Below are 14,420 nucleotides of genomic sequence, written 5' to 3'. Positions count from 1 at the left end.
TCTTCAGGGCTGTGCCACAAATATTTCTTACATGAGCTCCCCCTAATTGGTTTGGGTGGGGGTATTGTAATTGTGAGACAAAGAGCAGACCATTACAATTGAGAAAGAGGGAATGATGAGTAGCACCACTCCACTTACCTGACCACCACTGCCACCGACTCGAGGCGTGACGTGATGTATGCGCTGGTCACTTGGTGAGTGCAAGTCTCAAGCAGGTGGGGCTCCGTGGCTTTGACATATGGCACCGATGCAACCATGCGCTGCCACAAACTTAGAAGGTAGTGAACACTGTTTGGAGCAAACTGCCACATCTGGAAAGAGCAGCATGAAACACTGTGACAATGCTTCTGGCTAGATCCCCTGATTTTCGCGCATGCGAATCGTTAGATTTAATGCATGGTTGCAATGTAAACAGGTTTTACTGTTTTTATCGTCATGCATTATATTATCCCCAATTTATAAAAGTTTAAAAGACTTATTACATCATTTAAAAACTGCAAACAATAACGTCATTGTGAAAATTCTCATTTTAGGGAGTCATTCATGGCTGATAACTCAGGCATCATCCTCATTGTCCACCTCATATCGTTCTTCAACAACATGAATAATGCAAAAAACCACTGCCATCAAATAATTTACCTAGATTGTACATCGATAATTAAGTTACCAGTGAAATAGTGAAACATTTTTATGGAAATCTCGATTGACGAAGCATTTACTGACAGACAGTAGAAAAAAAACACCAGAAGCGGTATTAGGGGAAAGCCCACAGCCGTGCTTGTGGCCAAATTATTTTAATCCTTGAAAACAGGAGCTTGGACATGAAAACAAAGTCAATTTTGGCTTATAAAATTAGCAAATAGTTATTCTCCCACAAGTAATAATGTGGCTTCATAAATTTGTAAAACAATTGCTATTGCATTCAATGCCCTTAAGCATTTAACCTTTACAGGTCAAACAATTGACCTGACTTTTTAGCATATTGATTCTACTACCAGAAGCACATTTTAAGAGGTAGCAATCAACAATCTGATGAAAATAAAAAAGCCACACCCACACGTGCACCAATACATTACCTGTAAACTCTCCACAGTGAATTTGGTTATGAGTTGGATAACTTCCGGGTACCACTCGACCATGACTAGTTCTCCCAACTGGTAGTTGGACTTAAGACGAGCAAGCAGCCGGCAGAACTCATGATACGTCTTCTCATCACTTAGACCCTGCAAAACAAAAGCCCATCCTAAAGATCATCACAAACATTCTCATACATTCAACTATACAAGGCATGACTAATAGGAAGTATAAAAAATTAGCAATTAATCTGCTTAATATTTGGAAAAGATTAAGCCAAAACATGACATCAATCTGAAATTATGAGCTTATTATTTGGTTTGATTAAACTACTATAAACATGATAAACAAACTTCAATGATACCAGAAACGTTTGGGCTCATTATTTTCTAAAAATCATGTAGATTTATAATTTTGCAATGTTGGTTTTCTTTCATGAACTCATTAAAATTATACCTCATTACGCTGGTCTTTAGTTTTTGGGTTTCATTCTTCACCGTATTTAAAATAATGCCATGCAGAGCGATCTTTCACATCTTTCTTCACCTGTTCCATACACGCTGCATAAATGGAACAGTAGAATACCAAGTTCAATTGCTCTCTGATAAGAAAGTGATGTACACACAGGAAAAATATTATTTCTGGATCAACCCTGGTCCCATGCATTCCAGATTATAGATCTTCTACAACATATGTAGATTAACAAAATCTTCCTTCAGAGTAAATAAGGTGAAGGCCAGGATATATTCATGGTTCCTTGAGTGAATGGATGTTATTTAGAGAGAGGATGATTGTACCCCCTCTCATGGCAATGAGAAAAAATGACTTACCTGAGGGTTCTGAAGAATTTGCTTCACTCCAAACACCAATTGACTCAAAAACTTGGCTCTTTCAGTATTGTTGAATAAGGAACGGCGAACAGATGCAATTTGTACAAGACAGGATAGTGCCTGAAATCAATAAAGACAAAAATGTTTGCATTTAAGTGTGTATTTAAAAATGAACAACAAGAGTCATCAAAATAACACAAGGAAAGAATTACTAGTCCATTTGATTGAATGGGAGCCACCAACTTAACTACGATTCCAGACACATTAACCACGTTAAATGGTTTTAAAAAGTTAGATAGTTCTTAATCAGTCTTTGATCAATGACTAAAATCCATTTAAAGTAAACATAATTTAGCAGAAACTCAAATAAGTTCAGAAAAAGTAAGAGACGAGTTAATAAGTGCACCCAACCTCCATTGGAAGGAACACTTGATGGTGCAAGGTGCAACTTTTTTGAACTCGTTTGCATTGGATGGAACGAAAATAATCAGCACAGTAACATTTAAGTGATTACATATTAGTAGTGGCCACTTTAAGTGATTCAACCACTCAACACTCATTATCAAGGCAGAGAAGAATTGTGTGTGTTACAAGTACTGTATAATAGTGAATATAGTCGCCCCAAAATTTTCCCAAATTCTCATAGAGAAAAGCATAATTAAGAGTAACAACAAGGGGACTTGTGCTAGTCATATGTAATGTTGAGCATGTCTAACAAATATTCCTTATTTAGGGAAAACGGGCAGACAAGCCAGCAGAGTACCTTCACAGAGTCACCCATAGGAGCACATTAACCCTTAGTTACACGCTAAACAGGGATTTTGCCGCATTATTCAAAAATTTGAAATAGTGCTTTTACTGCAAATGGATCACTGGTGACACACTTTCTATTTCTGTGCTTTTTCCTCTACCAAGAACATGTTTGCATCTATGAGACGGGCAACTATTGTGTTAGAATCTCACAAAGTGAGAACAGCGTTATTTTGGGCAATTTGTTGCTAGATGGCTTACACGACATACAGTGAAACCTGTCTTAAGCGGAATCTCTCGGGCCCTTCACTTTTTTCCGGATAAGACAGTATTCCGCTTAACTCAGGGTCTGACAATTCAAAAAAGACCGCGAAAGTCATATCACGTCCATTGAATGCGTTGCCTAAAAGGATGGTTTGACTCAAATTCTACACGTAGACGATTATGAAGTGATTAATTGTAATTAAATTATAAAAGAACAGCATCGCATTATTTTTAAGTAGTTTATTTGAAGTAATCAGTCATTTTTGTCTGTCTTTACTTTTTTCCTGTAGAATACAATTTTCTACGTTGCCAATGGCCCCATGCAAGATGTTAAACAAATCAGTGTAATCTTTGGTGAGACTGCATTCTTCTAATTCTTTTGACGAGACCAACATTTCTCTATACGATTTTTTATTTTCTTCACATATTAAGGTCACTTCTTCGTCGGTATCACAGATTTCCTCTTCTTTATTATTGGCTGTTAAGGAACCATCTTCATTGCTCGTGAGAAGATCGTTGTCGAAATCCACAAATCTCTCAGCACTCATGTTATCTCAGTTTATTACTTACTTCAAATTCGCTTAGATCCACCATTGGCTCCTGAATAGCAAAGGTCATATATATAATCCTGTAAATGCGTAAATATGCAATTACATTGGTGATATGTCAGGATGCAAATTATTTTCTTTACATTCCTCGGGGATCAGCTCTGGCAGAATTCCAGCTTTGGCGAAAGATTGTTTAACAGTTGATGTTTTAATATCTTTCACTGCCAAATTAATCCAATTAATGGCATCCAGCACTGATACTTTTTATACCTCTGATACTGAATTCGCAGTATCTGCTGCAGCTAATAATGATCGCATCATGTTCTTCCTATATTGTGCATTCAGCGATCTAATTACTCCCTGATCCATTGGCTAAGTGATGCTTGCTGTGTTTGCCGGAAACCAGGCTAGCTTCACATTCGCCAGGTGAATTTTAGGGTAACAGGTTGCATTGTCAAGGAAAAGTATGACTTTCCTATCTTTCCTCCTCATTTCGACATTGAAACTTTTAAGCCACTCTTCCATGATTGAAGCCGTGTTCCATGCTTTTTTATTCTGACTCCATTTGACCGGTAGCTTCTCAATTTCAACGTTTTTAAATCGTGGTCGAGCTGATTTCCGGATGACAAGAGGCTTTAGGAGCTCCCCTGCCATATTCCCACAAATGAAAATGGTCAAATGCTCCTTTGAGTGCTTCCCTCCCACAGAATAAAGAATTAGTGTAAATAAAACATCATTGTTTGAATTTTTACACTAATTTATATAAATAAAACTCGGAAATGCATGTAAACTCTTGCAGTTGTCTCCTTTTACACACATTGATTTAGACGACAGAGCCCTAAAATACATTCCGGTTTCATATCCGTTGTAGATATCACATGGTTGATAATCTTTAATTTTTACTTGAACCCTACATTTCCACTCCACGGTTTCCATGTCAACGTCATTTGACTCGCCAACAACACTGCTCCAAGCAACATTGTGTCTTGCTCTGAAGCTCTCTAACCATCCATTGGAGGCCTTAAAATCCAATTTTCCTAAAGAAACTGCGACTTCCTTGACCTTTTCTTGGACTATTGGACCTGACATTGGAATATTCCTCGATCTTGCCCGCACAAACCATTCCCAAACTAAATCGTTTATTTCTTCATATTCGCAGAGAGGCGTTTTCCTCTTTGAATGTAAACTAAGGCCTAAAATAATCGACGGAAACAACAATTATTTTATGGTGTGTCGTTTTGCAAACTATTGTGGCATGGGAAAAGAAGAAATATGTTTCTTAGAACCTACCACTTTCAAATTCTTTCTTAATTTCGTCCTTCTTCTTAATTGATTCGTAAACTTGAGTCTTTCCACACTTCAACTTCACTTGTATCTGCTGCAAAAATGGTTTGGCGGATTGGTTAAGAAAGGAGATAGCAGGAGGGAAGAGGGGTGGAGTATTGTTGAGCATTTGATACAATGTACGTGAAACGAAACGCACTGCACTTTACATTAGGGACGAGGGACATAAGGCACTGGAGGAGGATTAACATTAGGTTTAGGGAGACGCGGAAGTGCTGTGGTCAAGGTTGATGCAATATTGTCATAAGTCCCTCCTGCGACGTGATGTCAGTCAATAATGACGTAGACCATGGTGAACGTGCGACGCATTTAGCTGGTTCCGTTGGATTATTTTCTATGGAGATGGCTTTACAAAGCATTTTTAGTATTTTATTTCCTTACGGTAAAAATTGTCCATGGATTTTTTTTTTGCAATTCCGCTTAACCAAGAAACACGTGCCCGGAAATCGATTCCGTTTCCGCGTTTGACAGTTTCCGTTTAACAGAGGGCACCAATGCACGTAAAACCCTATTGTGACCGCCAGGACCAACAAAATTTTCCGGATAAGACAGGTTTCCGCCTAACTCAGGTTCCGCTAAAGGCAGGTTTCACTGTACTACAGAACTTCTGATAAGCTGCATCTACCGTGAAACCATGGATGTATAATTCTTTTTCCAATACCAAATTATCTAATGCTGTCTTGCTATTATTATTTTTTAAGCATTTGCATTATAATCTTGTTATTATTACAACGTTATTATTATTTTTTGTATGATTTATCTCAACCTCAAACCACAGGTCGCAGTTAAGAAATTTCATCCTCATACTCAAATATGCATTACATTGCTGTAAAAATGTGTTACTTACAATTTACAGGTGACCAAAAAAAAGTTATGCAACCAACTCTAAGGTTTTCACTGAACTGATACCTATAAAACAGAAAATACTAAAAGATTTTCTTCTTTCAAAGGTTTGATTTTGATATGAGACAAGGTAGAGCACTTGTTTTTCAATTGTCTCCGTACAACTGCTTCGGGCTTCTGTGGTATCATTGTGAAATCATGACTGTACTGACACTGTGCTTCCTTTAATGTAATTCCAAAAGCTTTAAGTTATAACTTCAATTAAGCAGAAAAAAATATCCCCTCGTACCTTTTCCCCGATGAAGATAGGTTTTCGGATAATCTAAGTCGTCATTTTTCCACTGCATTCTTCATAAATGTCACATACAGTAACAATTAGGTACTTCATGCTTCCACTACCTTGAGTTTTTGTCTGGGATTATGCCAATCCTTATTTATACAGCCGTTGAAATTAATAGGACTCATGATAAAGCTAGCATCGCCAATTAAATTGCGTAAGAAATGCTTTCTCTACGGAGAAAATTTACATAAATTGGTAATAATAGCCCAACATGATCAAAAACTTAATTGTTTTAATTTCTAGTGTCATCGTCAAAATATCGTCAAGATTGCAACCTGCACACATTCAATCCTAGCAATTGTTCCTTCTAAATCTGTGGGTTACAAATCAAACATCACAGAAAAGACATAGGTTTCCAATTTACATAAAAAACAGCATAAATAGACTTAGGCAACTACAGAATAACAGATAATGTCAACACGACGGTGATGTCAAGGTTGCCTGATTAGTCACGTAACTTTCGCTCAAATATAGCCTCCCCCTCTAATTAGTTTTCTCTCACATATTTTGGGAAACATCGGGGGACTATAATCAGACACATACGATTATATTTCCATGCATGGATTCTATCAGGGTTCCTACTCTAACTAAAATATAAAAATCACTGTTTTTTCCAGGTTTTCATGGTTTAAATGTCATCAAATTCACGGTTTGCAGATAAGGCATTTTAGGCAGAAATATTGATCACGTAACAATCATTGGCTGAACGTTAACTAAAAATGTAACAAAGGCGACAGATGCCTTGCATGCAAACACAGCAATGACAGTGCTATCTCTCATGATGACGCCCATAGTTAGCAAAATTCAGGTCCGGCTAAAGGGTGTGAGTGGGAAAATGGAGAGAGCAGAATGGTGGCAGGGAAGTGTAAAAGTGCCTGATTTTTAATGTCTTCCAATCACAGGCTTAAGGTTAATGTGTTGTCATGGCACATGAACCAATAATAATTCGCTTTGAATACACGTGTGCAGATAAACGAGCGGAATACACGAATGCAGGTGCAATGCTTCGAATACACGTGTGCAGTATCTGCTTGTGACTCTGCCTTAAAATATGACCGACGTATCGATTTTTCTTTTGATCCGTCATTCGTAGTTCTAAAATCAAGTTTGAGAGATTTTCAAGGTATTACGACAAAATTCACAGCTTCTTCCGGGTTTTTTCTCGGTAAATGAAATTCACGGCTTATTCACGGTTTTAAGGTTTTCACGGCGGAGTGTGAACCCCGTCTATCTCATTAAAATGGAAGTGTACCTGTGGGAAAACAAAGTGGAGGTGGATGGAGTGAAGGGTTGTTGTTCATACAACTGAGGCAGCCGCCTTGGGAGGGCTAGAACGCCCCAGGGGCTCTCTTGTCATCAATGCAGACAAACACCCTTTGAGGAGGAGGAGGAGAAACGCTTTCAGTGACAGGCACTTACCAAGTGCGACAAGGAATTTGGCAGTGAGTGGTAGAGGTCAAAGAATAGCTTCAGCGTGGTGAAGTCGAGGAATGCTGGCCTCCAGCTGGTAGGAATCTGCACAGTGCCAAGGTCATCCGATGATTCATCGGTAGACGTGCCGATGAAGTCAAAAGTCAGGCAGTTGTTGGCGAGCTTCAGCAACTGCTTCATCAGTCCATGCTGAGAAATGCAGACATTGAATCAACACAGAGCCATTGGCCAAATCTCAAGGCAAATCACACCCTCATAGGGTATGAAAATTCATTAGACACTAAGTAGGAGAAAAACTAAAAACAGAGTTCAAATATATAAAAATGAAATACTAAACTCAAGGCATGGCTCTATTCTTGCTAAAACTTAAATATTTCACAAACATCACTAAGGCTGAAGAGACAAAATATAAAACTCAAGCACAGTTGCATGACTTCTAAAGATTTATAATTTTCCAGGTTACACTGTCGCGATTTAAACATGAACAAAGAGATTTTTCACAAGTTTTATGTAGGATATTATTTTTCAAATCTATATTTGTAAAACATAGAAATAAAGTAATAACTAAGTAATTGAAAATAACAATAAAAGGAATAAGTTGCAGAGCAAAGAAATAACAGATAGTTTCATTGGCATTACGTTTTATACTGGAGTTTGAAGAGGACAAGCGAGAAGAAGGCTCAGTTAAATTTTGTTCTCCTAAAATTATGTCATAAATTCTTAGAGAAGAAATAGTCTCAATAATGATGATCATTAAAATTCATGCGTGAGACCACAAATTAGCAAATAATTCATGGATATTTCCCAGTTCTGTGAGGTCAAGAATAATAACTGGATTTTAAGGTTTTCAAGGGTCTGAGGCTGACACCCTCTATTCACTCATGTTTTGAAAACACATTAACACCACCCTAAGAGATATCCCTAGGATATTTGTGAGAAATACATAAGGCAATTTTAAATTGAAATAGTACATAATAATAATAATCAATTTTTGCACATTTGTCTAAGAATATATTTAATGATTAGTTATTTTCCAAATTTTTCATTCAAGTACACTACTTTGATGTTACCTTACGCCAAGATCCATTAATTTACATTTCCTCTGCCACCTTCTGCAAACACTGAGGGTGATTGCAAATGAACGTGGAGCAATATTTTAAGAATGATTTTCGTCAGAAGGAACGGTTGGCTCACCTGGGCCTCATCGTTGAAATTGAGGGACTTGCAGTTGCCCTGAGCAGTGACGAGCAGCGAGCACGACAGCCGGAAGATCTCGAACAGCTGAGTGTCTCGAAACGAGGACGCAATCTTGCGATGTTTGGTGAGAGACCGGTTTGCGTCGGCCTCGGAGATCTGGTTCATCTCGCACGTCAGCTGCGAGAGGAGCTGCACGCCGATCATGCAGTGCTCCACAGAGCCCTGTGGCGCAAAGAAGACGCAAGGCACGAAAAATAATAGAGGGGGGGTATGCATGCCAAGAGAGCAAATCTCAAACAGTAGACACAACACAGGGCGTCCATTCCGCAGCAATTACAATTTCCCACAGATTTCTGGGGTTTTCCACAGCAATTGCTTTGCTTTCCATTGGAGTACTACTCAGTCCTAAACATGAGTTACTTCCGTTTAAACATGTATTGCTCATTGGTAGGAAATTACTGATCAGGGAAAAATATACTATTCAAGTCATTTCAATGCTACATCTAACATTTTGATATGATATTAACTTAACAACACATGCAAGTTACCCAAATGAGATGAGGTACAATACACTTTCTAATACTCTACAGAAATCCAGTTCATACATATTACGGCACGAGGAAAAATATTTGGGTAGTTTTCGCCTAATGCTGCATCCATTAAAAAACAGCTTTTTCCAGGACACTGGACTAATTCCCTGAGTTTTTCCAAAAGACTAAATTTCATGTTTTCCTGAAAAAGGTTGCAGGCAATACCATGATGAGGATTTCATGTGATAAGCCACAGATTTAATGCATACAGATGAGCAACCGTGTTGATGGATGAAATCAATTCCCCTCGAATACTGTACCATTCAGTCAGCAGATTAAGGGGTTGATTGGTCAAAGAAAGGGACTGAGCGAGTAGGCTCCCATCCTCTCTCAACTCACCCTCTGAAGAGTTGGGGTTACAAGTGGCACTCAACTTTACTATTGGGAGGGGTGGGATGCGTCTCAGCATTGCTCAAGTGGGACTTTCAGCCACGTCTCACTCTTCATCACCAAAGGAAAGATTGGTGGCCGAGAAGAGTACATATTCAGTTGCTTTTACACTCTAATGTTTTCTACATTTTACAAATTCTCTGAGAGAAAGCTCTTAGCTTCACACATACAAATCATAATTTATAAATACACAAATCCTTAATATATTTAATTTACAAACACATACTACCACAAATAATAAGCATTAGGTATTAGTGCACTTTTTTTAGTAATTACATGACCTTGATAAAGAAATACTTAAAATATAATGTTAAACATTCAGTAACCTTCATTCATAAATAGCAAAAATTGAAATACTTTGCATGAGAAAGTGAGGAGGGTGAGAGGGAAAATATTGCCATAAAAATGAGCTCCCGTTCCACTTCAGTGCTCTTCCCTTTCACCACCCACTTTCCCATAAAAAAAAGAGCAGGGTCTCCACCAATAACACTGTTTCATGGATTTGTGCATGGCCATAGAGCATTTGTTGTTTCACAACCCAGTGGATTCTTCAGGGGTGCCTTTTGCCCTGCCCTCCTCTTCTGCCTAGATCCTCTCCTCAATATTAGATGGATTTGCCGAAGAAATCAATTATACAGCAAGGAATCTAAGAATGCAGAGGAATCATTAACAATCAATGCCACTCACACAATCAGTGCTTTGACCGGAAGTTTATAAAAGATCAGTAAGGGTGGAGTTCACCTCAAACTAAGAAACAGGCTCATAAATTCACATGCAATTGAAATATGGGGGCCAGTCCCTCCTCTCCCTGGAATTTTTCATCTAGGGTATTCTAAGGCTTCAGCTGGATTTGAACCTGGGACTCTCCAGTTGGAAGCCAAGCATTAAACCCACTTGGCTACCATGCTGGCCAATTGATACTACAAATGGCCAAATATTACACAGTGCACTAAAATTTAATGAAATGTATAATTTCATCAATCAAACAAGCACAAAGATAACACAAATACCATACTTCAACAACACTATATGACCACAACTTGAAAATGCTGGCTTTTACAGAGAGGTAAGACAACATACTAAAATAATTAATCACTGGATAGGAATACATAACATCAGTAAACAGAGATTAGTGCCAAGCAGTAGGGAGGGCAACATTAATTCTAAATCAATGCAAATGTTAATTTTAGGATTCAGGCCTCAGCCATAGTATGTAAACACTGAAGCCTTTGGGTAATTGCAACCTATTTTGGAAAAAATACGAGCTGAACTCATAGGCAGCATCAAGTGAAAAGCAAGAGCAATTCTGCTCATGCCATTGCTGCCCTACAACACCATATAATGACCGATTCACAGTGACTCGAGCAACCAAAAGATGACACACAAAAAAAAACGACCGTCACTTGAGTTCCCAGCAAATGAAAGAGACCACAAGAGAGAGGCTTAGTGGCCTCTTCACAAAGCTTTCAATGCATATTTCACGCTCGCCCACACATGCTAGCTAGGGTAAAACACGAGGGTCACTCTAAAAGAGCGATATCTTACATTTGGCTCTTTAACGCTAATATTTAAACATTACAGAAAGACAACATGTGTTCCAAAAGAATTGAAAAGGAAAAATTTAAAAGAAGGAAAAAAATTTACAATGGTGGTGCCTTCTGAAGTGTCCCTGGGCAAAGCTTAAGCGGGATCCCCGATTTCCTCCTTCCCACCCCACCCCATTCACACATTTAGCCACAGTCAGACAGAGACCGAGCGTCGCACATTGAATGGGTGGTCCCATGGCCCCCAGCCAAACCCCACTCCATCCACGTACGTCTAAGTGCATTAGGGTCTATGTGAGACATGGCAACAACATTGTGAACAATATTAACTTCAATTCGACCGGTTTCAATGCACAACAGTGGAGTCCATTTATAACTAACCCGCTCATCACTTTATCCCAGTTTTAACAGAGAAGGAACCAATCTCTAGAGTCACACAATCGATGCTCAGAAAAGAGAGCAATGTCCTTAACAAAGTGAATATTCAAGCTTTGTTATGAACATGGAGAATGTATGTCAATAAAAAGGTAAAAATTTGGAAATTCCACTTGAATACGAGTCTTCTTACACTAGTAGAAACAATAGCATGAACAAGTCTGTTAATCGCAATTTTCCATGGTAAATATAAAAATATTTGAATTGATGCTGTAAAATTGTGTATAAGCTATCACTTTGGAGGAATATTTCCTTAGGAAATGAAACATCAGTCGCTACATTCCACACTGACACTTGATTACTGACCATGGTTTCGACACCGTCATGTCATTATCAAGAACAAAGGTCAATCATGAGAAAACATGGTGGGCAATAAAGTGACAACAATGTGGAACATGCAAAGTGATTTTTCTTTTCCTGCACCACGGCTTCACGAAGTGCACCCACAGACGTGAACATTCCCTCATTGAATCAACTCATTTCATTCACACTGCAATGTAACATCAAGCTAGCACCTCCATAAGAACCCGAGAAAGTAAATTACAACAAATGACTCATGCACATATAATATGGGGGCAGAATAGACATTGCTCGAGGACTGGCGGCATCAAAGTAGCCAGTGCAATTGAGATGAGACGACACCATCACACGCACGCGGGGCAAAGCAGCGCGCACATTCACAGGACATGGAGGTTGCCCCGACTCTCCTCCAACGGCTCCCCCCACATTCCAAAAGGCAGCTCTCAGTCCTCAAATGCAACCAATTCACACAGCCTGTACTTCTTAGAGAGAGACGAACACCCCATGCGTGCCAGAATTTTTTAACTTTCCACAGTAAACGTAAAATTATTAGCATTTGCCACCAGTTTCAAATTTACCTTCAATAACAACCACAGCCACAAGAAAAACTATGAGGCACTAACATAAATGATGCCTATGATTTGCAAATAGATGATGTTTCAGAAGCTATGAAATGCTATTTACAGGGAAAGAGCAAAGAAAGGATGAATGACATACATAGGAGTTATTCAAAATCTTCTCCACTTTATTTGTTACAAGTCAAGTACATGATAAAGGACCTCTTATTCCTGGCGTAAATACACTGACAAACAAGACTTACTTTAATTAGCTGTAACAAAATAAAATCACAGTGACGTGACATCAAATAGCAAGAGGGTCCATGCTATTGACTTTATTCAAATGTGGCGTTGAAATGCTGTTAGCTGACATCCATTCATCCACCAAGCAACAAATTGCATCTCTGTAAGCCCCCAAAGCCTATTTACTCTGTCGTGGGTCCCAGATTGAGCGAGACAGTCACATCAGGGGGGGTCCCCCAGCGCCGTCACTTGGCAAAAGCATCTTCACGTCTCTTCTTCTTGCATTCTCATTGTGCCTGACCAGCCTTCCCCAAAGACATGCCCCATCTCGTGTGTCCCACCCAGTCATTGTGCAAGGCATGTCACATCAACTACTTTCAATTAACTTCTTCCTTCATTAGTCTGTAGATATTAGACGCATGGCAACACCAAATATATATAATATGGTCTGTGCCAAATATACCTCCAAACTGTTCGTACCATTAGCAGTAACTAGAAAACCATAACATATGAATAACCAAGCTCTTCACTCTCACTCACTCAGTGATTCATCACAAAGGACAAAGATTGCTTTGGATTGGTGAGGGTAGAGCTCACCTCTGATTAAGCCACAGGCATGTGAAACTCACACATTCAGGGTGAGGGGAGAGGGCTATTCTCTTTTCCCTGGGCCATCTTGCACTTTCTCGCACCACAAGGATTTTTTCCTGGAGGTTTCCGAATGCTTCACCTGGGATTCGAACCCAGTTCCTTTTGACAAGTAGCTAAGCACTCAACCCACTTTCACTAGGCTACCACCATCCCCAGAGTGATACCATAAAATACCACTCCAATTGCTTCCACGAATTAGTTACTTTATTTAACATCTAAAATATAAAAATTTGCATTGTTGTTTTGAAACCTTGGCTTGCTTTACAATGATACTGACAATTACAAGCAACTAGAAAATCATTAAAATGAACAACCAAACTCCAAAAACTAAAAATTTCATCTGAATTGCACAAACAATAATAATTTCAAAGGAAATTTAAATTAATACATACACATTGCCACTCATATTTCACACAAATCATTTACTAAACCTCAATATTAACCAGTTTGTAAACATTCACATCCAACCATTACGAAGGGCAACAACCTCGGTATGTAATTAAAATATCTCAAGTATACGAATTTTCCATACCATTATTAGCAACTAGAAAAATGTATTTATAAGCAACATAACTCTTGGAAAATAAAAATTTCACCTTAACTGAAAAAACAATATTGAGGTCGATAGAAGATCAAAGGATCATACACACATTACTACCAATATTTCAAACAGACCCTTAACGACACCTCGACATTAACCACTTTGGTAACATTCACTTCCAACTACTGACAGGATAAAGAAGAGAGGCATGCATTCCCCCAACAAATTATAATGGAGTGCAACATAAAAATTTCCATATTTTCCTCGCCTTCTTCCTCCTCTAGGGCTGACTTTCAATCAACCTCCGCCATCAACAATAAGAATGCTGTCCAAGGGACTTACCTGCAAGAATTTGGTAATGTCCGTGACAACATTTCTGAAGACAAACTCATCTTTCTCACTATCAAACCATCCCAACTTGGTGACTCGTGCAAAGAGCGTCACCAACGCCTGAACCACAAAGTTGACCAGGTTGGGTCGTGTGGCCAAATAATTTAGCACATAATTCCCTGCAAAGAACAGGAAGAAAACACCAGTGAATTCAGGCA

General features: G+C 38.7%; 1 protein-coding gene across 3 annotated transcripts in view; it reads right to left on the bottom strand.

The window, feature by feature from the left end:
* LOC124155386 (exportin-7) overlaps nt 1-14,420 on the bottom strand; it is a 75,512-nt gene that overhangs the window by 47,402 nt on the left and 13,690 nt on the right. For all 3 annotated transcript variants that reach the window (XM_046529158.1, XM_046529161.1, XM_046529160.1), the window contains exons 3-8: nt 14,215-14,381; nt 8,619-8,843; nt 7,413-7,613; nt 1,905-2,024; nt 1,077-1,223; nt 139-311 (exon numbers count right to left, since the gene is read on the bottom strand). In XM_046529158.1, the coding sequence (XP_046385114.1) occupies nt 139-311; nt 1,077-1,223; nt 1,905-2,024; nt 7,413-7,613; nt 8,619-8,843; nt 14,215-14,381 (1,033 nt within the window). The remainder of the gene's footprint in view (nt 1-138; nt 312-1,076; nt 1,224-1,904; nt 2,025-7,412; nt 7,614-8,618; nt 8,844-14,214; nt 14,382-14,420) is intronic.

The sequence above is a fragment of the Ischnura elegans genome, chromosome 3 (genome assembly GCF_921293095.1).
Source record: "Ischnura elegans chromosome 3, ioIscEleg1.1, whole genome shotgun sequence".
Classification (NCBI taxonomy): Eukaryota; Metazoa; Arthropoda; class Insecta; order Odonata; family Coenagrionidae; genus Ischnura; species Ischnura elegans.
This window is presented reverse-complemented; position numbering and strand designations above follow the sequence as displayed.